Here is a 25,500-nt window from a genome sequence, read left to right as displayed (position 1 = left end):
ACCCTAGGGGGCATTTCCGGAGTCTAGCTCATACATCTACTCTTCTCAGTACATGTGGCTGGAAGCAACGGTCACGCGGGAGACTGCTGACAGAAAGGGGGACAGAGGGGGAAACACTATAAACCTGAAAGCCACATGCACTAAGAAATAGTAATACAGGCTTTAATTCGCATCAGAGAGAGGGAAGGGAGGAGAAGAAAGAGAGGGAGAGAGAGGAGAGGGAGGGCAGGGACAGATTGGAAATTTTAATTTTAGCCTGTTCAGCCTGTCTTTGCTTGGCCTGTGGCAGGGAAGGAGTTGATGGGACAGGAGGCCACAGCTTCTTATTAGTTAACAGTAAACAGCCATGGGTGGGAAGGGTGGGATCTGAAATGTCCTTTCTCACAGACAGCCTACCCAAGGGTTTGTTTTTATTTTTTGTTGTTGTTGTATTTTGTTTGTTTGTTTTTCATTCAAGTTCCTAGAATCAGGATGGGAAATAAATACTAAAACCTGACACATTGCCAGAGAATCATCAAAGAAAGGCCTTAACACCTTTAATTCTAATTCTTCTTAGTGTATGAAGCACTTACTGTAAAGCCACAGAAAAATGTAACTGCTGTATGTATTTCTATTACGCATAGGAATGGGAGTCCCAGTGAGAGTTTTAAAAGCTCCGTCAGTGACATTCATCTCTTATTAGTATCCTGTCTTGGGTATTGCAATGAACACAAACTGGGCAAAATGGCACTGCCTGGTCATTCAAAGCCTAACCCCCTGCAAGTTGTAAACTCAGAGTGGTCATTTTCTAATCTTGGGGCTTGGAGATTTTGGAAGAGGAACCTTTGTGCTTGGGCAAAGTGCAAATTTTTGTAACCATTTTAAAATTCTGAACTCTAGAAAACATTTTCTAAGTCAAATGCAAATGTAAGAAAATGTAAAGTTTTGAATTTAGGCCTAATACAGTTTTGCCCCCTAAGTTTCTAGAAATTTTAAAAACAAAAATAGCTCTGAAGGACCTTCATGTTAAAGCCTTAATCTGATGCTTATACATTTCCAAGTAATCATAATAGTGATCACATCTAAATAGAGTTCTTGCATACATAAGGCATTTTACAGCACAGTCTGAGACACCCAACTACTAAGAGCTTTCAAAATAAATCAAGGTTTTAGTCAATACATTCACAGAAAAGTAATGTAACACAGATCAACCTAATCATGTCTCAATATAGTCAATGTCTAGTTTACCTAGGTAGACAGAAATTCCTTTGGCTTTTAACACATTTTTTACTAAAACAAAAAACAAAACCCTGAATTTGTTTTATTTCCTATTAGAACTGCAGCTACAGAATTAATGTTGCTATTATTTATCATTCGTTGCTCTAATTCCCAGGACAATTTTTTAAAGTAATTTATTCAGATTGCATCTCAATTGTTATCCCCTCACTTGTATCTTCCCATTCCCTGCTCCCCTAGGTCTGTGACAGAAGGGGACCTGGCCCCCCATATGATTGCAGCCTATCAAGTCTCTCCCTGGTAACCTGCTTACTTTTCCTCTGAGTGTCACCAGATCTCCCCACTAAGGGGAAGTGGTCAAATAGGGGGCACCAGAGTTCATGTCAGCGTCAGTCCCCATTCTCCACACAATTATGGAGAATGTGGTGTTCATTGGCTAGATCTGGATAGGGGTTCTAGGTTTACTGCATGCATTGTCTTTGGCTGGTACAATAATTTGAGCTGACCCACCTGGGTCCAGACCCACCAGCCCTAACGGTCATCTTGTAGGTTTTTAGGACCCCCTGGGTCCTTTTATTTCTCCATTCTCCCTTACTTCTCTCACCTGGAGTCCCAATAGGAAGTCTCAGTGTCTATCCCAATTTCCAGCTAAGTGAAGACATTCAGGGGACATCCCTGTTGGGCTAGTGTCCAATTATAAGTGAGTATATACCATGTATATCTTTCTGGGTCTAGGTTAACTCACTCAGGATGATCGTTTCTAGTCCCATCCATTTGCCTGCAAATTTCAAGATTTTCTTGTTTTTAATAGCTGAGTAGTATTCCACAGTGTAAATGTAAGACAGTTTCTTTATCCATTCTTCAACAACAATCTAGGTTGTTTCCAGGTGATGACTATTACAAATAAAGCTGCTATAAACATGGCTGAACAAATGTCCTTGTTGTGTGGTGGAGGATCTTTTGGGTATATTCCAAGAAGTGGAATAGTTGAGTCTTGAGGTAGCCCTATTCCTGGTACTCTGAGAAAAGCGCCAGATTGATTTCCAAAGTGGTTATAGAAGTTTTCACTCCCACCAGCCATGAAGGAGCATTCTCCTTTCTTCGCATCCTTGCCGGCATATACTGTCACTTGAGCTTTTGATCTTAGTCATTCTGATGAGTGCAAGATGGAATCTCAGAGTCATTTTGATTTGCATTTCTCTGATGACTAAGGACACTGAGCATTTCTTTAAGTGTTTCTCTACCATTTGATATTCCTCTGTTGAGAATTCTGTTTAGATCTGAGCCCCATTTCATAATTGGGTTACTTGGTTTGCTGGTGTTTAAATTCTTGAGTTCTTTATATATTTTGGATATTAGACCTTTGTCAGATGAAGGGTTGATGAAGATATTTCCCAATCTGTATGCTGTTGCTTTGTTCTGTTGACAGTATCTTCTGCCTTACAGAAGCTTCTCAGCCTCATGAGGTCCCATGTATTCATTGTTGACCTTAAGGCCTGGGCTGTTGGTGTTCTGTTCAGGAAGTTGTCTCCTGTGCCTATGTGTTCCAGGGTCTTCCCCACTTTTTCTTCTAACAGATTTAGTGTCTCTGGTTTTATGTTGAGGCCATTGATCCACTTGGACTTGAGTTTTGTGCATGATGATAAACATGGATCTACTTGCATTTTTCTACATGTAGACATCTAATTAGACCAGCACCATTTGTTGAAGATGCTATCCTTTTTCCATTGTATAGACTTGGGTTCTTGTCAAAAATCAAGTGTCCATATGTGTGTGGGTTTATTTCTGGGTCTTCGATTTGATTCCATTGGTCAACCAGCCTATTGCTATGCCAGTACCATGCTGTGTTAATTACTCTTTCTCTATAGTACAGCTTGAGATCAGGTACAGATTCCTCAACAGGATCTTTTATTGTACAGGATTGTTTAGCTATTCTAGGGGTTTTTTTTTTTTTGTTTTTCCATATGAAAGTGAGAACTGATCTTTCAAAGTCCCAAAAAAAAATTGTGTGGGTATTTTGATAGGGATTGCATTGAATCTATAAATTGCTTTTGGTTATATGGCCATTTTTACTATGTTACTACTCCCGATTCACGAACAAGGGAGATCTTCCCTTCTTTTGATGTCATCTTCAATCTCCTTGTGCAAATATTTGAAGTTTTTTTCCAAACAAGTGTTTCTCTTGCTTGGTTCGAGTTACTCCTAGATATTTTATACTGCTTGTGGCCATCGTGAAGGGTGTAGTTTCCCTAATTTCTTTCTTGGCATGATTGTCATTTGTATACAGGAAGGCTACTGACTTTTTTGAGTTAACTTTGTATCCAGCCACTTTGCTGAAGGTGTTTACCAGCTGTAGGAGTTCTCTGGTGGAATTTTTGGGGTCACTTATGCACACTATCATATCATCTGCGAATAGGGATAATTTTACTTCCTCCTTTCCCATTTGGATCCCCTTGATCTCCTTTTGTTGTCTTATTGCTCTGGCTAGAACTTCAAGAACTATACTGAAGAGATATGGAGAAAGTGGGCAGTCTTATCTGGTCCCTGATTTTAGAGGAATTTCCTTGAGTTTCTCTCCACTTAATTTGATGTTGGCTATAGGTTTGCTATATATAGCCTTTATTATGTTTAGGTAAGTGCCTTGTATCCCAGATTTCTCCAAAACTTTAAACATGAATGGGTGTTCTATTTTGTCAAATGCCTTTTACAGCATCTAAGGAGATGATCATGTGGTTTTTTCTTTGTTTGTTTATATGGTGGACTACATGGATGGATTTCCATATATTGATTCATCCTTGTGTGCAGCCCAGGACAATTCTTGATTCTCAGTACATGCTAACACTTTGGGGTGGTGGGTTTCACTAATGTCATTGGCAAGAACCAATCAAGTCCACAGTCATGCTATGCAACTTAACATAACTAATAAGTATTTCATTACTAGATGTTAAGATTTCATTCATGCTCTCTTCCTTATCTCAACCCCATAAATGTTCTATCAATAATCATCAGCTCATGAGAAACAATACAGGGAGTAGTGGTTTTTTCCCCCATAAATATTTTAAGCCTTCTGATCTTCCTTACTGTGAACAAAACTAGGGAACTATTTTAGCTGAATAATTACATTTTGTTGTCACTGAACAAAATAAAAAGTAATGTACTGTAAACAAACCAATCAATTAAAACTATTACAGTCTGCTAAAGCTTCATTTTCATCTGGGACTCTTAGAAGTTGATATCAATACACACTCACACATAATCTAGTTTTACATAGTCTCATGAAAACCATAAAATACAAACTTCAAGCAAAATTTTTGAAATATACTTAGTATTTTTACATCTTGTGGTTTTCAGAGAAAAGGAAAGTGAGTAACAGCAATTGCCAATATAAATCACAGAGACTAAGCACTTGTAAAATGATTGGCAAGGATGTTGTTGCTGTTGCTGTTGTTGCTGTTTTAAGCCTCTCTTGATTTGAATGAGATCTAGGCTGTGTGCAGACAGTGTAGCTGCAGAGAAAGGACGTGGATGGAAATGGAAAGGGTAACAGTTATCAGAAAGAAGAGCACATCATCCACAACTGGAAGGAGATTGGAGAGACTCACCAATAACAACAGTAAGGTGGTGGAAAGACTGTCTGCTACATCCCTAACTCAGGCAGCTAAATCTCTGCCATACCGGAAGTAACTCAGAATGGACGAGGAGGAACTCATGAAGTTCCACCCCCTATCTGAGGAACTGCTGGCAACTAATGGCTGCTGGGGGCAGAAGAGTCCGTTTTCTTCAGGGACTCAGGCCCTGAGCGGCTACCCTTGCTCCAGCAGATGGTCCTATGGTCATGCATATGCAGACGGCACTACATGAACTCAGTGAGTATTGGAACAACAACAACAAAAAAAAAAAAAAAAAAAAAAAAGTTGCAAGTGAAAAGAGGTAGTGGACACAGGGAAGGAATTGAAAGGAAAAGAACGGGAAACGGATTTGATCAAAATATGTCATATGTATGTACGGATATTAAATATTTAAAAATAAAAAGATAAACAGGACCATTATGTAGTAGAGAAGCAAAATGTACTGAAAGGTACAAAACAAGAAGACACAGGTAAGACTGGTGTTTTCTACCATGTGAGAAGTTAAAACAGAAGCACTGTATAGCAGGGTTGATTTTCAATAATTAAGATAATGTTGTTTCATAGGTGCGATTTCATATACTTCCTATTTCTATTGCAATTTGAAGACAAGTATCAGATCTTTTATAAGTTTATTTATATTTTCTACTAAATATTCTAAATTTCTCAGCTGAGAATTCTTCTGCCTCAGGACTTGAGAGAAAATTAAATTATGGGGCTAAAGGGATACTTTAAGACTTTAAATACTACAGTCTTTCAATTATAGCACTTTGCACAGGCATTAGAACAACTCAAATCCAATGAGCCTTGTTTTCCCTGTATTTTCTCAGAAATAACCAATTCATGCTTCATTTATTTGTTTCCCACACAGATAACACTCATGTATAGTATTCACTGTGTCAGTCAACACTTTTATCTTATGCACTGATAATGTATTAGATTTAAAAATAACATATTTGAGAATATCTTACTTTCTAACATTTTCTTAACTAGCAAAAATGAAGACTGACCCATAGCATGTGACTAACAAACAATATTAAGATACAGCAAAACATAAGTGACTTACAAGCAGGAGTTACAACATTTTGGGTACAGGTATGATGCATATATAAAAGTAAGTATCCCTCAAAGCAACAATCTGTTTCTTGCAAAGAAGCAAGCACTAGTTTCCTCAACCACGGTCAACAGAGAGGAGCTACAGTTTTACTCTGTATGAAAAGCATCTTGAGAACTTGAGTTTTATTCAACTCTGACTTCCCAAGCCAGAGTATTACACCAGTGTACATCACAAGCTCAATCTACTTTAGCCAATGACTGCAGGTAAGAAGAATGCCCACAACTTGTGGACAAACACAAAGGCTGCTGCTAGCTCCCTCCCACCAACACACACACACACAAACAGGTAAATGTAGGAGTCATTAGCTGTAAAGCAGCACAAATTCCAAGTACATAATTAGCTTTCAGAATTAATTTGGCCAGGCATGAGGATCACACAGAAAAAGTCTTCTCTTTTTGTTTGAATAAAATCTTTTTCTAAGAGCATATTTATTTATTTTTTTAAAGATTTATTTATTTATTATGTATACAAATCTCATTATAGATGGTTGTGAGCTAACATGCGGTTGCTGGGAATTGAACTCATGACCTTTGGAAGAGCAGTCAGTGCTCTTAACCTTTGAGCCATCTCTCCAGCCCCTAAGAGCATATTTAAAAAAAAAAAATAAACAACACAACAACGCTTACGCTAAATCACATAATATTCTCTATATATTTAAAACTGTCCAATGTAGCAACAAATATAAAGGTACTATTAAAAAATATATATACTGCCAAATCCAACATACTCCTAAACCCAATCCCATTTTGGAATGAAATGCGCAGGTGCCTGAGGGCCAAACTCTCAGCATGCTGGGCTCTACTTAGGTCACTTACTTAAAGTAGCATCTGGCTCTTTACCTTAGTGAGTAACTTAAAACTCAAGCTCTTTCCTCACAATTATACAAGGTCTTTGTGATACAAAAGCCAAAGTTTTTTTTAAAAAAGGACTGTCTCATGTCAAACATGCAGATATAAATGAGTACTTTGTTCTTGTAGTTATGAAGCTTAATTCTTTGTAAAGCTGAAGCCAGTCGTAGGAAAATAACTGTAATCTGTATTCTCCATGGTGATGCAACTAAGAAACAGACTTCTCGCTAGCACAGCTGGCTATGTGCAGAAGTATAGTCTGCATTACCTAGACTATGAGAAGAATTAAGGGAAACCTGTTTCTCTGGCTTTCTGTACTGTATATCTAGATTTTGCTGTTTCTGAGTGAAAGAAGTCAAAGTGGAGCCAATCAGACACAAGCATAAATGCAGTGAATTGGAATGTTGAAATCAAGTCTCTGAAGTTTAAAAAGTCACATTTCTAAAAGTAAAGCTGCAGATGTTGAAATCCCAAAAGGCCAAATCCTAAAAACTATAATTCTCTCTGAGAGAGTTTGGGAAAACTTTTGTCAGCGGGCTATCACGAGGAGCAAGGTCTGGGGACGGGGTTAGTCCACTTATATGCAGGATGGTATCATGTGATGCAGAAGAAATACCCAGAAATCTGGCCAGACATCATCTTGGATATGTTTGTGAGTCTGTCCAGAGATTAGTGTAAGTCTGAACAGACCAGGTGGGGATGACGACCCTGAGATAAACTGATACCACCTACCCAGCCAGGAGACCAGTAAGAACAGAAGCAGAAAGTGAACTGTTCTTTCTCTAAGAACTGGAAAGAAGATTTTCTTTGCTGCACCAGAGATTGGATCACTAGGTTTGGACAGAGGAGTTAGCTCATTGCAGTGTGTGTGCCTGAAACACACAGAGTCCTGAGTTCAAGCCCTACCTGAGCAAAAACAATGACATAAAACAAGTCCAAGTCCAGAATCAGTAGGCTCTGGACTCGACAACTCACACCATCGGCTTCCCCAGTCAGCAGGCTTTTAGCTTCCTACTATTTAAAAGTGTCAGCATTACTTTTGTACAATTTGGTGTGCTGTGTCCTTTATTGTTGTACGGTTCCTTTCTAATGCTGGAGAAACAAACGACACAGAGAGCTCTAAATCATTTTTGTCTCTGTGAAAGTGCCTATGGTATTGACTTTCAGTTTTAACATTGTATCAATAGTTTGCTTATGTAAATGCAATGAAATTTCCTCAAATTAGCATTTGTCCTCATTACACATGCGTACTCTTGTAAAATAAAGATTTTCCGAGGTCCCAGCTCTCTGGTGATTATAAACATAACACTGACCCAAATGGTTTTCAATCAGCCTTGTCAGAAGACTTTGGCTATCCACCATGGCACTCCAGGCAGGGAACTGTGGTTATAAAGCTGGATTTATGTAAATGCCAATGGTAATGATACATGTGTGGACATTTGCTTTCTGACTTGGCTCTTTATGAATGCAGCTCATGTGCTTGTAACTTTATGTGACTTGCATGAATAAGCCTGAGTATTAAGGTTTGCAAAAATGTCTCTATTCTTACATATATTGTTGTAAAAAGTGGCCTATAAAATAGTATAATGTCACTGTTTTCCTATCTTCCTAATATAACTCTCCCTTTAAAAAATATGAGTGAAGTCAGGTGTATGCCTTTAATCCTGGCACCAGGAAGGCAGAAGTGGGGTGGATCTCTGAGAGCTCAAAGCCATCTTGGTCTGTATAGGAAGTTATAGGGAAGCCAGGGCTACATAGAGACTCTGTCTCAAAACAAAACAAAACCGTATGCATATATACATGAAATGTCTTGTAAAGAATTTAAATAGTTTTCCATAATTATATTTTGGGGGTTTAAAACTTTTGGTATTTTAGACTTCAAGAGTTTCCAACATCTTTCAATTTCAACATTTGGGACTATAGCATATTGGTACTTTGGGGAATTATGATTCAAACCTAAACCTGAAGGCTTAGGTTATACTCCCTACTGATTATCAGTGAAAGTATTCATTTGAAAAACACCATGGTCCAGTATCACAGTGGAGTTACAATTACAGCTTTATATACTCATTTCTGGTTTTAAGTTTAAAAATAAAAAAGTAGTAACTCCTTGATCGACACAAAGTAATTTTACTAAAATTTTCCTTAACTTTTCATCCTCTTTTATACCAAAAACAAACAAGGCAACTCAAATACAAATGAGTCACCCATATGTATTTTTTTTCCCTGCACTCAGTAGCAGTTATGTGCTGAGGTGACAGAGGACAGACAGTGGGCCTTATAGACTGCTATGTGGCCATGCTGGGATTACCGTAAGTGAGGATGTACAAGGGCTTTCCATGCTGGGATTACCGTAAGTGAGGATGTACAGGGGCTTTCCGTTGGTGTCCATGGTAGTCAGGCAGGGCGCCTTCGGTGAGATGGTCCCCCATCTTTGCAGTGCAGCTTCTAAAGAGGGTGGCCAGTTCGTGACCACGCCCAACTGCTCCCCTCTTGTGGCCAGCATCTGAGCACCCTCTGGCTTTGGTTGGTTTGGATCTGGTTGTTGAACTAAATACATTTAAACATAGATTTTAAAGTAATATACATTCAGTTAGTATGATTTTTTTAGTTGTTTATAAAAAAATCTAAGAGATTCATACTTAAGGCATAGACATATCAGCTGACAGCAAATGTGCTTTTCTAGAATAAAACCATTATGGATGTAACAGAAGCACTGAGCTCCTAGAATTTCCAAGGCAACACAGAATGGAGAACTCAGGTGGGTGTGAGACCATTTGTACATGACAGACAAAAACCAAGCCATATGCCTAGAGTCTCACATTTAAATGCATGGATTTAATGTTCTAGTTATTAGCACACAGTATTCAAAACTCCAAAAGGCTCAGTTCTTACATTATATTTTTCCCTTGAATGGTAAGATATAGGCAGAAATCTTCTACAAATACTTTGAATAACAAAAGCGTGGTAAAAGTACTTTGGTGAGTAAAACTACAACCTCATCAGTAGAACACACTGTCCCTCTTTTAGTTTGGTAGGTGTGAAACTGAAGTTATTTCCCCCTTTCTAGAAAAGCATTCTCTCTCTGAGTTTGAGTTATCACTTCAGCTATCTGGAAAAGCATCTGATTCTTCCATAAATTTTATTTAGTTTTTCCATTTTCATGTGAATGTATGCATGGTGTGCATGTGTATGTGTGTGGGGGTGTGGTCACATGTACACACAAGTGTGTATGTGCAGGCTGGAGGCTGATGTAAGGAATTGTCTTCCATCATTCCCTCAACCCAGAACTCAGGAACGAGGCTAGTCTCACTCACCAGCCTTCTCTGGTGATCTCATCTCTATACTTTCCAAAACCTCATTTCACATGAGGGCTAGCGATCTGAAATCCTCACACTTGAGGGCTAGTGATCTGAAATCCTATCTTCACACTTGTGTTCCTGTACTTTATCCCCTTAGTCATCTCAACTGAGTTTTAACTTCAGTTAACAAATAAACAAGAAGCTTGGATTTCATCTGAAAACTGATCTATTTTGTTTCAATTTTAAATTGTCTAGTTGAAGCTTCCCCATCCACTTTAAGTCAGGGGGGCAGAGTCTCCTCCATGCTTCTCCAATCTCACAAGCCTGAGTACAAAGTACCCTTTGGCTTTGACCCAAGTATCTCTATAGTTTTATTTTGCTTTGCTATCATGGCACTAAGTCCTTACAGAGAGGTCAAAATCACGAAAGAGTCACATTCCACTGAGGGGGCAGATGGCTTCATAGCTCTCACTGTTCAGCACTTGGTATACCATTCAGATATGCATTGGGAACAGCAACCTACACTCTGACTTAGAGACTATCACTCTTAACATAAAGTCACTTTACAGAGAATGTGGCATTATATAAAAGAACTACAGGACTCATAAAAAGGGTAGGAAAAAGTTACCTTCTAATAATTCCTCAAAGTCATCAACAAAGAATTCCCGTAACGGTGGCCGCTTTGGTCGTTTAAGGGTATTGACAAGTTGCTGAATTTTTGCTGATACCCGACTACTTACTGGCACTCCTGAAAAATAGGAACCACAGAAGAAATAAACAAATGAACTCTGGAATAAGTAAGAGAACTTACAAAAAATGTTCCAAACAACAATGTTTTTGTTTCCTGTAGTAGGGATACAGCATAAGGCCTTATACATGCTAGAAAAGGTGTCTAAGCACTGACCTGTAGCTCCATCACTTCAAAGGAATTTTTAATCTTAAAATGTACTTTCAGAACTTGAAAGTAATTATAGCTCTCAAAACATGGAAAAATAGAGCCGTAATTCTTAACATCTAAACATAGTATCTTCTCATCAACTAATCCCAATCAATTTGGTTCAGATGAATCCAAGACCAGGGGTTTAGAAGCTTGGGTAAGAATGTTAGTCCTATCCTTGGGTATGATTCTGAGGTATGGGTACAGTGAGAAACACTGGACTACACAACACAGGAGTCAGAATTTACCTAATTATGACAGATATTTAGATAGAATTTACCTAATTCTGAAACTTGACAGGTTACAGAGATGACAAAAGTTTTAAAGATAATGACAAGAATAACATCAGTGATCAATTTCAACAGTGGGTCTACTAGAGAACTAATGCCAACTCTGTAAGAAATGGGATGGCTACCATTTTAATAGAGAAAGCAGCATTAGGACTTCAACCATGCTGAGGATGGCATGCCACCTGATAGATATGGCCAGAGCTAGGTATTTAATTATGAACCACCTAGTCATTATAACAATATCAACAAACACTATAAGGTACACAGATTGTAGTAGGTTGATAGTGTTTGGCTATTTTTCATAAAATAAAAAAGTGTAATTGTAGTGCCACATCCTATGCTAACTTTAGAATACAGCAGAAAGTTCACATGTGAGGCTTGCTGGTTTGCACTGAATCCTGGGAACTACTAATACTACTATAAAACACCAAGATTAGGAGTAGGAGAAACTTTTTGGTCTATATTTTATCAAAGCACTAATAATTTATTTACAATTTTTAGGAAAAAGCTGCCTCCTTCTTCCAAAATCTCAAGTGTAACAATAGCTCTGTAAATTACTTTGTTTTTCCGTTCCTTTTGTCCTCTAAGGTATGCCTTCAAGGTCTTAACACTTGTACTGTAATTTCTTAAAGATTCTAATGGCTCAACCAACATTAGTTATACATTAGCAAAATCATCCACATCTAATTAAGTCTTTTTCTTCTCATGGCTAAATTACTGCAATATTTACATTCTTTTGAATAAGGAGAAATTCTTACACAATTTAGAGATAATTTACACTTTTGACAGTCAGGTCACCTTCTAGAATACCTCCTGAGAAAACTGATAAGCTTTTGGTGAGAACAGAAGTACAAAGTTCACGCAGGAGGAAGCACCTCCCTCTAAGACATACCATCTCCAGTCTCCATGAGCTCAGCATTGCCATACTTTGGTGCTGACCGGGAGGTGGTAGAGCCCTGAGGCCTTTCTACTTGTATCGAGTGTTCTGAGGTGTATGTGGTTACATCAGGAGGTGCAGAATGATTCTCTGTAAAGAAGCACAGGAGACAATTTACTCATGAGCCTCATAGTTACTCTGAAGGGTAAGTAGTAGGGCCTCAATAATGTCTAGAAAATGACAAACTCATATAAAGGGATCACTTTGACCCAGCATGGTGACACAAGCCTGCATTCTTAACATCTGAAAACAGATGCAGTGAAGATCACAAGTTTTGAGGCCAGCTTGGCCCTACATATGAAAAGATAGTGCCTTATAGAACAAAAGAGAAGAAAGCTTACTCTAAACCAAAGTTGGCCACAAAACTTCCCAGACAACGGTGATTAATTTTAAGATAATTTAAGATTAGACAATATATACCATCTCTAGGGAAAAAACTGGTAAAAACTTCAAATTTTGTAACAGGAGTGAGATCAATTTTAACCAGAGTAACGTCTGACATGACCAAAGGATAAAGTCTTATGAACTATATGCTTGATTACAGAAGCAAGACACTTTTCTTGGTGTGACAACAGAGGCAGAAAATAACTCAAGCTTTATCCAGAAAGACTAGGACTTAAAGGGCAACACTGATGATTTCATGAGATCCTAGGAAGCATTTTCATCTCTCTGTGCCTGTTTTCCTACCTATCAAATTGAAGCAATAATGGTGATCTCTTAGAGATTGGGTAGATTCAATGAATTAATACATGTAAAACTCTCAAGATACTCCTGATAAATGGTGAGAGACATCAAGAAATAGCTATTTTAAATAAAACATAAATATTCCTAAATAGTTGCTCAAAAAAGCTTACAATCTAATGTGTATTGAGCGACATGTCATGGCTATCTTATTTAGGTTATTATTGCTGTGATGAAACACCATGACCAAAGAAACTAGGGGAGGAAAGGGATTACTTCACTTCCATTTCCTTAGCACTGTTCATCATCACAGGAAATCAGGACAGGCACTCAAACAGGGCAGAAACCTGGAGGCAGGAACTCATGCAGAGGCCATGGAAGGTGTTGCTTACTGGCTTAAATCCCCTGCCTTGCTCTATTTTCTATCTTATAGAACTCAGGACCACTTTCCCAGGGACAGCACAACCCACAATGGGTGGTGTTTTTCCTCATCAATCACTAATTTGGAAAATGCCCTACAAGCTTACCTACAGCCCAATCTTATAGAGGCATTTTCTTAATTAACATTTCCTCTCAGACTATTTTAGTTAGTGTCAAAGTGACATAAACCTACCCAGTACACATGGTCAAGGAACTGTGCAAATCTCCCTTATAGCACTCAAGAGTTAAGCTTTTAAATGGTTAAGTAGCAATAGAACAGCTTTTATAATTATCAAAGCATTAAGCCCATGTCCAAGAGATGATCAATGAATTATACACATGCAAGTTCTAACATGCATATCAGAATGCTAATTTTGACTCACTAACACATATTACATAGAAACATTAGATTGCTTCCTTTATACTGCTCCATGTTAGAAGTAGATAGTCTTGGGGGCTAGAGAGATGGCTCAGAGGTTAAGAGCACTGCTTGCTCTTCTTGAGGTCCTGAGTTCAATTTCCAGCAACCACATGATGGTTAACAACCATCTATAATGAGATCTGGTACCCTCTCCTAGTGTACATGCAGGCAAAATGTAATAAATAAATTTAAAAAAAAGAAATAAATAGTCTTGTGCTACTGGAGGTGACTGTCTTAGTCACTGTTCTATTGCTGTGAAGAGACAGCATGACCAAGGCAACTCTTACAAAAGAAAGCATTTAATTGGGCACTTGCTTACAGTTCCAGGCCTATATCATCACAGCAGAAGCACAGAAGCCAGCATGCTACTAGAGCAGTAGCTAAGAGCCACCTCTTGATTTGCAAGCAGGGAGAGTGGCCCTGGGCCCTGCATGGGCTTTTGCAATCTTAAAACCTGTCCCTCAGTGGCACACTTCCTCCAAAAAAGCCATACTTCCTCACCCTTCTAAACCTTTCAAACAGGGCCTAAGCATTCATATATACAGGCCTACGGAGGCCATTCTTACTCAAACCACCATGACATTCATATAGAAAAATCTTTCTTCTTTGCTCACTGTAACTTTATACTCAGTTTCTGTTTCATACAAACTTCTATCAACAAAAGCCTAAAAACACCATATAGGAAAACATAGCATCAAATAGGCTTAAAAAGTACACACTTTTATAGTAAGAGACTAAACCAAGAAAGTAAAGGCTACCCTGTTGTACCTTACACACAAATGTGAACTTTAGGCAACAAGAGTTTTGGGACTCTGTGTACATTCATGAATTATAAATTATAAATGTTGTCAAATAGTCAAAATACACAAATAATAAATATGTAGATAATGACTGAACTGCTATAGATATTAGCTTACGCATACTATACAACACTGCTATAGAATGACTGGCATATGTGGAAGGGATAGTCTGCTTTCCTGAGGAAGCTTCAAATGGACAACCCTAGGTGACGACCAACTCATCTTGATCCAACAGAACTACCCTGGGAGCCCATGATTCCAAACAGTTCCAAGATATGCACAGGACTGCACATGGGTCCAATTTCTGTAATCAAGATTGCATGCCTTTGTTTCCTATTTTATAAAATGGAGGTGACACCTATCTTATACTCACCTGCACAGTGGGAGTGAAGGAAGTGCGCACACACAGCACTGTACTTCACTGTCATTGGGTCGCACATTTACACTGGAGATTCTCACCAGCATGGCATTCTACGATGTACACAGGCACATTCAACAGCCAGTTACATTCAGCTGGTTGTTTGAGGATTGAATCATGGGATGTTTTGCAGAGTCAAAGGTGGCAACAGGCTCTAAACAGACTATTTACCACATTTCTTCCTAAGAATAACTGCTCTTTCATGGTCTGAATTCTCCACTTGTAGCCCAATTCTCAGTACATTAGAATGTGACTGTATTATTTAGGGTCAGGTACATTGCAGATGGTTACATAAAAAATCAAAGCTACTGGGATGGACCATGACCCATTGACCATAACTGATGGCCTTATCAAAAAGAGAGATTAGGCCAGAGAGGTAGCTCAGTGAATTACTGAGCAAGTTGGATGATATCAGTCTTATCTCTGGAGCCCACAATGGGGAAAGAGACAACAAACTTCCTAAAGCCATCTTCTGACCTCCACATATGTTCCATGATGCTAATGCACTTTCAATGTGTGTATCCAACAAACCAACAAACAAGCAATCGACTAAATAAAAAAAAAAAAATTTTTAACAGAAGGAAGGATGGATGAATCAGGGTACAGACATAGACAAGAGAGCATGTGGAGATTACAATAAACATGGCTCCCGTCAAGCCAGGGAGGCCTCTGAGAACTCAGCACTGTCTGCACCTGCATATCTCCAATTTCTAGGTCCCAGAATTAAGGAAAGCAAATATTGCCCGTTCAAGTCTCACAGTCTATAATGTTTTACTATGGCAGCTGGATAAACTACTAGACACCCTTAAGGGCAATTTCTGAGATCTTAGCCCAAGGAAGGTGTGTCTTTGTAAGGAACAGACACATGAGTAGTAGAGGGAGGAGCAGAAGATAAGACATGCCACTCTGTCTCTCCTATGAGTGGAAAATGAAAAGAGAAGCATCTAAGTTTTTTCTCTTTCTCTTATCTTTCCTTGTCACATCCCATCTGTGCTTTTGCCAAATAGGCTATCATTCATGTTTCCAAATGACCTAACTTTCTAGAACTCCACTACCTCATGGCCAAACATATCCTCTGAAGTATCCCATTGCAAAAGAAAGCACAATATATGCTAATGTCTAATGAATAAAATCTGAAAGGCATCCTGTAAAACAGCAACCACTGGGTTTGAGGATCCTGTGCTTCTATTTGGTTCACATTGGCCATGCACTTCAATACATCGTGTCATTAAGGCTATCTAATCACACTTTGTGTTAAGCAGGATTTCCACTTCTGTGAGGGGGTGAATAATGATTCCAATATATCTAATAGTGTTTAAAAAAATAGCAACAGTGCCAGCTGCTTGACTTCAAAGTATTTCCAGATTTATATGTGCCAGTTAGTTTTTATTATCTACTTGACACAATAACTACAACACATGGGAGGGGGGAACCCCAATTGAAAAGTTTCTGCTCAATTCGAAGTCCTGTGGCCTTGTGACTGAAGAATTGTCTTAATTGATGATTGATGCTGGAGGGCCCAGCCAAATGTGGGAGGTATTATTCACATGCAGATGTCTTGGGCTACACAAGAAAGCTGGCTGAGCAAGCCAGAGACTAAGCCAGTAAGAAGCATTCCTCCCAAGGTTTCTAATTCAGTTTCTGCCTTGACTTTCCTAAGTGATTAATTATTACCTGAAAGTGTAAGCTGAAATGAACCCTTTCCTCCTCAAGTTGGTTTTGGTCAGAGTATCATATCACAGCTAAAAAAAGAAAATCAGAACAATTTGCGTATCACCCCACCTCTTCCTCCCAAGGTCCTCATATTTGCCTGCACTATAGGATGAAGGCACCAGTGCCTTTTTAAAAACTGCCACTGTAATAACACAGTACACCTAGTCTAATACACATCAGGATTTGAGGAATGTTTTGAAGGTTCTTGCATACAGCAGCTGCTCTAGAAACACCTGTTGAGGGATGAGGGAAAAGTACGTTCAGACCAAAAGGGCAGCCTCAAGGTTTCAAACGCTCATAAGCTCTAGGCTGGAGGCCAAGAAGTCCCAATGCATCAGAAACAAAGAGCTCTCTTGGTACAGGAATTCCTGTTGGAAGACTTCTTGCTGAGCAGCTGTTTCACAGGATTACCAGTTTGGTTTGTTATTTGTTTTGCGTGTGTGTGTTCATGTTCTGCAGGCTCACATACGCAGCATGTACACTTCTGGGTGGCAGAGGTTGGTGTCGGGATTTTTTTGTTCTCCATCTTATTTATTAAGAAGAGTCTTCATTTCACCTAGGCTGGCTGGATATAAGCTTTTAACAATCCAACTGTCTCTACCACCCTCAGTTTAGTTAAAGATATTTGTGGCCATATTCAGCATTTTACATAAAGGTTGCCAGGAATTTGAACTTAGGTTCTCATGCTTGCATAAGCAAACACTACAAACTGAAATCTCCCTCATCCTCACCAGACTTTTAAAATCAAGAGAAAAATGACTCCCACCTTTCCAGGTCCATGCCAAGGGTTACCGGCACTGCAAACTCTGACCTTAGGGCTACCTCCAAGACCTCTTTCTGTGTCCCCACAACAGCCTGTAAACTTCTTATAGGAAATTACTGGATCTCCTGTGCTGGCATCACCATTGCTCTTGGCAACTGGAATGGGTCTTTAAGAACTTAAAGTTGGAGACTGTTCAACAGGAAGAGAGAGGATGCTGTATTTCAACCATTTTCAAGAGAGCTTATGCAAGGTTTTTTTTTTTTTTTTTTTTTTAAGACTTAATTATTTATTATGTATACAGTGCTCTGCCTGCAGGCCAGAAGAGGGCATCAGATCACATTATAGATGGTTGTGAGCTGCCACGTCGTTGCTGGGAATTGAACTCAGGACCTCTGGAAGAGCAGTCAGTGCTCTTACCCCCTGAGCCATCTCTCCAACCTCTATGCAAGGTGTTTCTATTTCTTCAGTACCAGGACATCTTAACTCACTATCCTGCCCTTATCATGGAAACTTGCAGTTCTGTTTGTAAACAGCTGTCTCCTGGTCATGATCACTATCAAGGTATTGGTTGGTCCTCTTTGCTGATGAATGTGCCTGAGTCACAGTCATCTTCCTTGTCACATACTTTGATAGGTCTCTTCACTCTAGCTGTCTGATATATGGAGCTACAGAGTGACCTCCTTAGATAATGAAGCTACAAAATATATCTAGCCCACATCATCTATGCTCAATACATGTAGGACAATTTAAGGTGTGAGTGAATACATGAATGAACACATTAGCAACTATTTCCAGAAAAGACAAAAGGAGGGTTCCAACATCCGCCTTAAGGCAGCATTCTGCAGTCTTAACTGTAGCCCTGGTAGTCCTAAAGGGTCAACTGTAGAACACATTCATGAGTTATATATTATAGTTACATTTCAGTCTTAACATAAATTTTAAAGAAAGATAAAAAAGACTCAAAGTTGGTATTCATATGCAGAATACAAGGTGGTATTGGTTGAATAATTGAGAAGGGGTAATGAGTTACTACTTAAAAAAAACTCAAATTTTAATTTCTTGAAAACTTTCAATCCCTAGAATCCTGTGGCTAATTCAACCACAACTGCTCAGTAAAAGCAAAAACAAACAAACAAACAACAACAAAAACAAAAACAAAAAAACTGTGCCCACCTGCAAAGAAGATGCCTATGAGATAGGCCAGTCAGACCACTCAGCCCGCCCAGCCCGCCCAGCTGTTCAGGTTCTTGGCAGGTCACGGCTGGGCTTCTACAAAACAGTATAAACCAACATACTTCAATAATAATGCAGAGGATATCTGAACAGAGAGGCAAAGCAGATTCCTCTAAAGTCCTGGAATTTTTAAATTTAAAAGTTGTCCAAACTGTGGGCGAGGCTCAAACAAACCACAAAATCTGAATGACAATAGGGGTGATCACACCTCCTTCCGGTCAGGTATAAGTATATACTCCTCTTTAAAACTCAGCTACACTAGATGTGACCCAGTCCTGCACAAAAGACAAATGCTGCTGATGAAAAGGCAGAAGCACCTTCACAATGTCAAAGCATCCCACTGTGTCTGCCAGCCACTGCATGCTCCAGGTGACTTGGTCAGCTTAAGTGCTCACTGAGTCAATCTCTCTCCCCCTTTGTAATTAAGTGGAGGACAGGACATTCTTCTGTAGTGTCCCCACAGCAGAAAGAAAAATAAAATGGCCTCTAATGGTGATGCAGCAACAACTGTTTCTCAGCCCAGAGTAATGTACTAAGGAAGATCTAGTAAGGCATGCAAATTAGAATAAACACACAATGTCCAAGAAGATATTGTATTCCTTTACAAGTATTAAGCAACAGAACAACCCTCTTCCAACAGTGCTTCTGCCTCAGACTGACGTCTCCTGTTTGCCTCATTCCTAAGATGCTTCATAACTGCTCGTAAAAGTTGCCTTATCTATAAAACAAACCAAGAGGAGGTTAGGTTAGAAAAGGATCAAAGAGTCAAGGTTGTCTTTCACTGACTGTACACAGTGCCCCATATATTCTTCGTCACATTTATGATATACAAGTTCCAGAAAGATGTGAATATGCAAAACAAGGCTGCAGAAATCCAATGATACAGTGCCCTGAGGTCCTGCAACCAAACAGGAACCACTGCCAAGGACTCCCCTGAGAACAGGTTAACTTAGGGGTTCCACTCTGCCTTTTGTCCTGTGTGAGGCCCCAAGAAAGAATCTGAGAGATCCATGAGCATAAAGGTGTGAATGACTGTGTTACTACTTACTAAATTAAGTGCATTTAAAATGAAAGAAAATTAGATGTCAGTGACTAAGTGAAATTTTATCTGGTGTACCAAGGAGGAATTCTTACAAAATTGAGTGCTAATTTCCTCCAAAGTACAATGTGAAGAGGATGAAGGGTTTGCATATTTTTGGTGCCAAGAAGTATTATTTGGATTTTAGTAAGCCAATGTAAAGTGTATTTTGAAAGATCCCATCATGAAATCACTTCTAGCAAAAAGTGACAGGTCCAAATTTGTGTTTTAACCACCCTGATGGGACAATGTAGGACTGGACACACAGCATGGGCCACCACTGTCAGTATCTATTCCGCGCTGCATTAGCCTATGAAAGATTCTTATTTTTTTAGTTTGCTTTTGGAGTAAAGTTGCTTAAAATTCTAAAATCTGGACCGACAAACTATGAGTAGTTGTTGTACCTGGCACCTGATTTTAGAAATATTAGTACACACCTGTGCCTTTGTGTATAGCTTTTTTTCCATAGAGGCACCATGCTCAACAGCGGCAGCAGTATATGGACACAGAGCCTAAGATATTTATTCTCTGTTCCTTTACAGGGAAAATTGCTGAGATGCTCTAAAATTATAATGCTTTAACTGTAATACCAACCCCAGCTGAGAGGGACAGGGACATTAGGGAGATCCCTTAGCAACCAGGCTGTGGTAACATCATCAATTTCAGTATGTATGTGCTATTTTTAAGGCTATGAATGTTTGAAAAGCATAAATACTTAGGATGACTTCAGATAAATAAATAAAGGTAGTTTATAATGGTGGCTATTCAAACTCTCTGAATAAATTTCCCAATAAAGCAGACTCCACAATCAAAACATCCAACTGCCAGACATTTGCTCGTTATGCAACAAATAATATGTTTCTGTGGTAGATAATCAAAGATGTTTATAAATTTATTTTTGTTGGTTTTTTATTTATTTGTGTTTATATTCATATATTCCAGTGTACACTTATGTGGGTATGCACTTATGTGGGGGACAGAAGTGAACATTGGGTGTTTTGCCCCCATTTATCTAACCTTATTTCTTGAGACAGGGTCTGTAATGGCTACTCTTGGTTGTCAAATTGACCACATCTGGAGTTAACTAAAGAGTCTGGCTGATATACCTGTGAAGAATTTTCCTTAATTAAATTATTCAAAATGGGAAGACCCACCTTTAATCCAGATCTTTTGAGGTGGGAAGACCCACCTTTAACCTGGGCAACCTCTCCTGGTGGCAGCCTATGTAAAGGACATGGAAGACGGAAGTTTTTGCTCCTTCCTTGCTTGTTCTCATCTCACTAACAAGCTCATTCCTTCATTGGCATTAGAGTCTGTTTCTTTGAGATTTCTAGCCTCCTAAGCTTATCCACCACTGGATTCCTTAACCTTCAACTTGGCAGACAGCCCCTGGTGGACTGGCTGAACACACCCTGTAAGCCATTCTAACAGGTCCAGTGCACGTCCTAGTACAGGGCCATTCCCTGAACCAGGAACTCACCAACTGTCCACACTGGCTGGCCAGTGAGCTCCAAGAAGCTCTCTCTGACTGACCAGGACAGGGATCACAGACAGGGGCTACCAGACCCAGCTTTACTACACGGCTGCTGGAGATCCATCAGGTCCTCATACTGGCAGAGCAAACACTTACCAACTGAGATAGCTCCTGAACCCCACCTTTTTATGAGAATTCAGTAATACAAAAGTATATATTAAAAGCAGTATCCATGCCAACTGAATTCTAAAACATTTTGGGAAAAGAAATTCCTTTTATAAAGATTGGGCTAATAAAAATGCACTCTCAATACTCTGACAATGTTGTCAGATGAAGGTATTATCAAAAGATTTAGGCTTAAAATCAAGAAAAATTCATGTGAAAGTTTAATTTCCTAAATGCATAGGGTCTGCTTCTGAATGTAAGACATAATGCTATCTGCTCTGCCTTGTTCTTAGTTATACTCTACAACTGTATTAACACAGGGTATTCAATTTCCCTATAATGTTATCTAACTAATTCCTATATTTTACTCAACACTTTTTCAAATACACATCATGAAGCTTAAAAATAATCCAGTACTGGCTAGTCTAAGTTACATTTCTCAACATTTCATTCTGGCAAACTTTTACAAAGCATTAACTTCTTCATTTCTAAGTATGGTTCTTTAGAGTTTTTAACGTGGCGGCTGGGGTGTGGTTATTTAGGATTTAAAAAGTCACAGGAAGCATTACTGAGCTATAACATCCAGCCTTACAATACCTAATAAATACACTCATAATTATCACGAGCCAGTGTCATTCTGAGTTGGGATGTGCCGCAGTGGTATGGAGCTTAGCTAGTATGCACAAGGCCCTAGGTTTCATGCCCAGAAACAAGCTAACCTGGTTATAGTGATGAAGAGAAGGCCAGCAAGTCAGGCAATAGATTATTCTGTCCGTATGTAGGAAGTGAGAACATCAGGTCTAGCTCCCTGTGCTAGTAACCTACACAGTCAGAACTTAGTTTGCTGTCAGGAGCCTCAGCTAGAGAGCAGCAAGCATATCTTACAATGTACACAGCAAACACAGCAGAAGAAAGTCAACACAATTTATAGTTCAGAATAGAATTTTTTCATCCTATAGCAAGCCAGTCTGGATTACAAAACTGCACAGGAGATGTGTTAGGCATATGCTCAACGAAATTTGCAGAAAAAAATATACAAGGACTTGAGAGTTTGCTTTACCTGAAGAACCAAAGAATGACCATTTTGAGAGAGACTGTGTGGTTGTTATCTCCTGGCTTTTCTCATCTATATGCAAAAGAAGTCTGCAAATGAAGCAATGTGCCTTGTGTAAATTGATCAAACATGATTTGGTAGTTTATTTTGCCTTGAGCTTTGTCAAATGTGTATGCATGTACATGTAGTCACACACTCATGCTCTTTGCTTGTTCCAAAGCTTTTAATGATCTTAGCAAAAGGTCAAGTGCTGCCAACTTTGATTTTCTTTTTTAAGCTGCCTTTGTCTCTGGAATGAAGTATTCTAATTCTTATCAGGTCTCATTATCTTGCCACAGCTTGAGAAAAAAAATATGGCAATTCCTATAGATAAGTCCCAGATATTCTAGGAACTTATCTTTGTATAATGAGAAATTACTGAAATGTCACACACTCAAGAGTTATATTTAGGTCATACTGAGCTTTCGTGTATATGAGTAATGCAACCTTTTATAGTTTGGATAAATTTAATTCTGCATGCTATAATTTCCTCCAGTATTCCAAGTGTAAATTCACAAAGAGAAAGCCAAAGGCAGTCATTAATTTGTCCTCTTAGTAAGATACAGAGAATCTTTGTAAAAGAACAAAATCAGAGAATATATATATTTCCACAAGGCTGAGTTGGTGGGTAACCTATCTGCTCAGGTACTATGGACAGATGACAGCCTTGGCATCCAATAAGCAAGAATAAATTGTGTTATCTAAAATATTTAATGGTGACATTTACACACAATGTTTACTTTTCTGCTATTTCAAATGGAAGTTATTAGCTAACATTAACTGGTGATTTTCTTCAAAATATGTTAAATTGAAATAATACCACTTTGAAAAGGAGTATTGCTTGAAAGACTTCTCATAATGTTCCTATTTTTTCCTTTTTGCTTTCAACGTTCTGAGAGATACAAGGGCAAGAAATTATGGTTCCCATTTTTTCCCCTTCACTGAGAGAGGCCTTCAGTGAAAAGTCCCAGAGGTTGTTAATGGGAGAACTCAAAGCAGATGCTGCTCTTCAGGCAGTAGACCAACAAACTTATTTTGGATACGAAAAAGGTCAATGCTTTTAACTGTTCACTGAGTTCAACTGAGGTGAAGCTTAACATGTCAGTTTGAAGTTACTTTGCCTGCCCATTAAGTAGTTAAAGACCCACATTCTGGTTATCTGAGCTGACTGTGGCTTGGGTAACTCATTCATTACACTCCCTGCTTCCTAGTGTTGAAAGCTAATTCTGTAGTACTGCTGGAGTAGGTTGGGAGAAATGAATCTATATCTCATATTCTCAATATAGATGACAGTGTGATAGTCAACTGCCTCCAAGTCCCTGACTCTTGCCCTTCTTGGCTACATGTGGAAAGACCAGACTGTCTCTTATCCAAGCAACCTTGTGAAAATCTCTCACTGTTGAACCAGTCAAGCATCTCAATCCTCAGAAATCATGGACGAGAACAGATCTACATGCCCTACTTCCACCCTGAGCGTGAAGATCAGACTGGGGCACAGTAAGTCACACGCACAGGGGCTAGAGTGGTAACATCACCTACACGTTTCATATGAGCACTCACTCATCTAACACAATGCTTCCTCTATTACTTACCTCCTTTCCTAAACTATTTTCAGACACCACACAGTCATGCTTCCGGCCTTGTGAGTTAGGATTTTACTTTTCATTATGTATCTAAATCTGGGGATCGGTACATACAAGTATAGCTACCTGTGGAGGCCAGAGAGGCTGCTGGATCACCTGGGGTTGAAGTTGCAAGCAGCTGTGAAAAGTCTGGTATTTGTGCTGGCAACAAAACCCAGGTGCTCTGCAAGAGCAGTAAGTCCTCTTAACTCTGGTGGGCCACCTTTCTACCCACCTTGTACCTTTCCTATCTACATAGTCTCCTTCATTCTAGACCCTACATACAGAATAGTTTGACATGCTTTTGGCAGAAGTCCTCCCACACCTAAGTAATAACAACTATACTTTATAATCTGTTATCTTTACCTGAACCACAAAATTTCATTGAGTAGTTTATTTAGTGTAAAACATATAAGTAGATATGGCTGCAAGCTTTCTTAATGAACAAGAATGTACTCTAACACCAACAGAAAGCTGGTAAAAATCTTGCTACAAAAGAATCTGAGGTATTGAATAACCATAAAGCAAGAGTTTCAGAAATGTTTACTCCAGAGCAACAGCCCAAGAATCTGAAGGGTTCTGCTTCAGACTGTATAACCAGAGCATTCCTAAAGAACAAACCAGCACTCAATGCTAACTCAGATAACAAGAGCAAACTAGACACAGGCAAGGGCACGCATGCCTCCAGGCCATGTGCATCTCACTCACCTATGTGTGTCTGGGCCATGACATCTGCCAGCCGGTGTGCTGCCCCACTGCCTCCACTCTGAGTGGAGGAGGAGGAGGTGGTTGATGTGGTAGAGCCATGGATAGCCTGGCTGATCCAGTGCTCCATGTTGATGCTGCCTTGGCTAGACGTCGGGGTTCCCTGGGAATCACCCTGCACTGAGCCTTCGTCTTCTGAACCAGAAGAGGTATCTGTTTTAAGAAGAGATTTGACTTGTTAAATATGAAGCAAAGATGCCCCTCAATCTCAACCCCTTTCCACTAACTAGAGAGACTCACTTCAGAACAAATAACTATCCAGAACAAATATATATTATTCATAAAATTTAATAGATATATTTTGATTCAATATGTGTTCAGTGAGCAGCAACAGGTTAAGAATGAATGACCAGGGCTGGGCGTGGTGGCACATGCCTCGAATCCCAGCACTCCAGAGGCAGAGGCAGGCGGATTGCTGTGAGTTCAGGCCAGCCTGGTATGCAAAGCGAGTTCAGGACAGTCAATGCTAACACAGAGAGACCCTATCTCAAAAAACAAACAAACAAACAAACAAACAAAAACAAAACAAAAAGAATGAATGACTGCAGTGTTTGTTATCTAAGCCGCAGTGACTTTTGTCTT

The 25,500-nt window shown here is 39.2% G+C and overlaps 1 protein-coding gene across 2 annotated transcripts in view; it reads right to left on the bottom strand.

The window, feature by feature from the left end:
- Positions 1 to 25,500, bottom strand: part of Dip2c (disco interacting protein 2 homolog C) — a 402,377-nt gene that overhangs the window by 120,385 nt on the left and 256,492 nt on the right. For both annotated transcript variants that reach the window (XM_051151462.1, XM_051151461.1), the window contains 4 exons: positions 24,862 to 25,071; positions 12,228 to 12,362; positions 10,737 to 10,856; positions 9,159 to 9,356 (listed from right to left, as the gene is read on the bottom strand). In XM_051151462.1, coding sequence (XP_051007419.1) covers positions 9,159 to 9,356; positions 10,737 to 10,856; positions 12,228 to 12,362; positions 24,862 to 25,071 — 663 coding nt within the window. The remainder of the gene's footprint in view (positions 1 to 9,158; positions 9,357 to 10,736; positions 10,857 to 12,227; positions 12,363 to 24,861; positions 25,072 to 25,500) is intronic.

This window comes from Acomys russatus, chromosome 9, assembly GCF_903995435.1.
Source record: "Acomys russatus chromosome 9, mAcoRus1.1, whole genome shotgun sequence".
Classification (NCBI taxonomy): Eukaryota; Metazoa; Chordata; class Mammalia; order Rodentia; family Muridae; genus Acomys; species Acomys russatus.
This window is presented reverse-complemented; position numbering and strand designations above follow the sequence as displayed.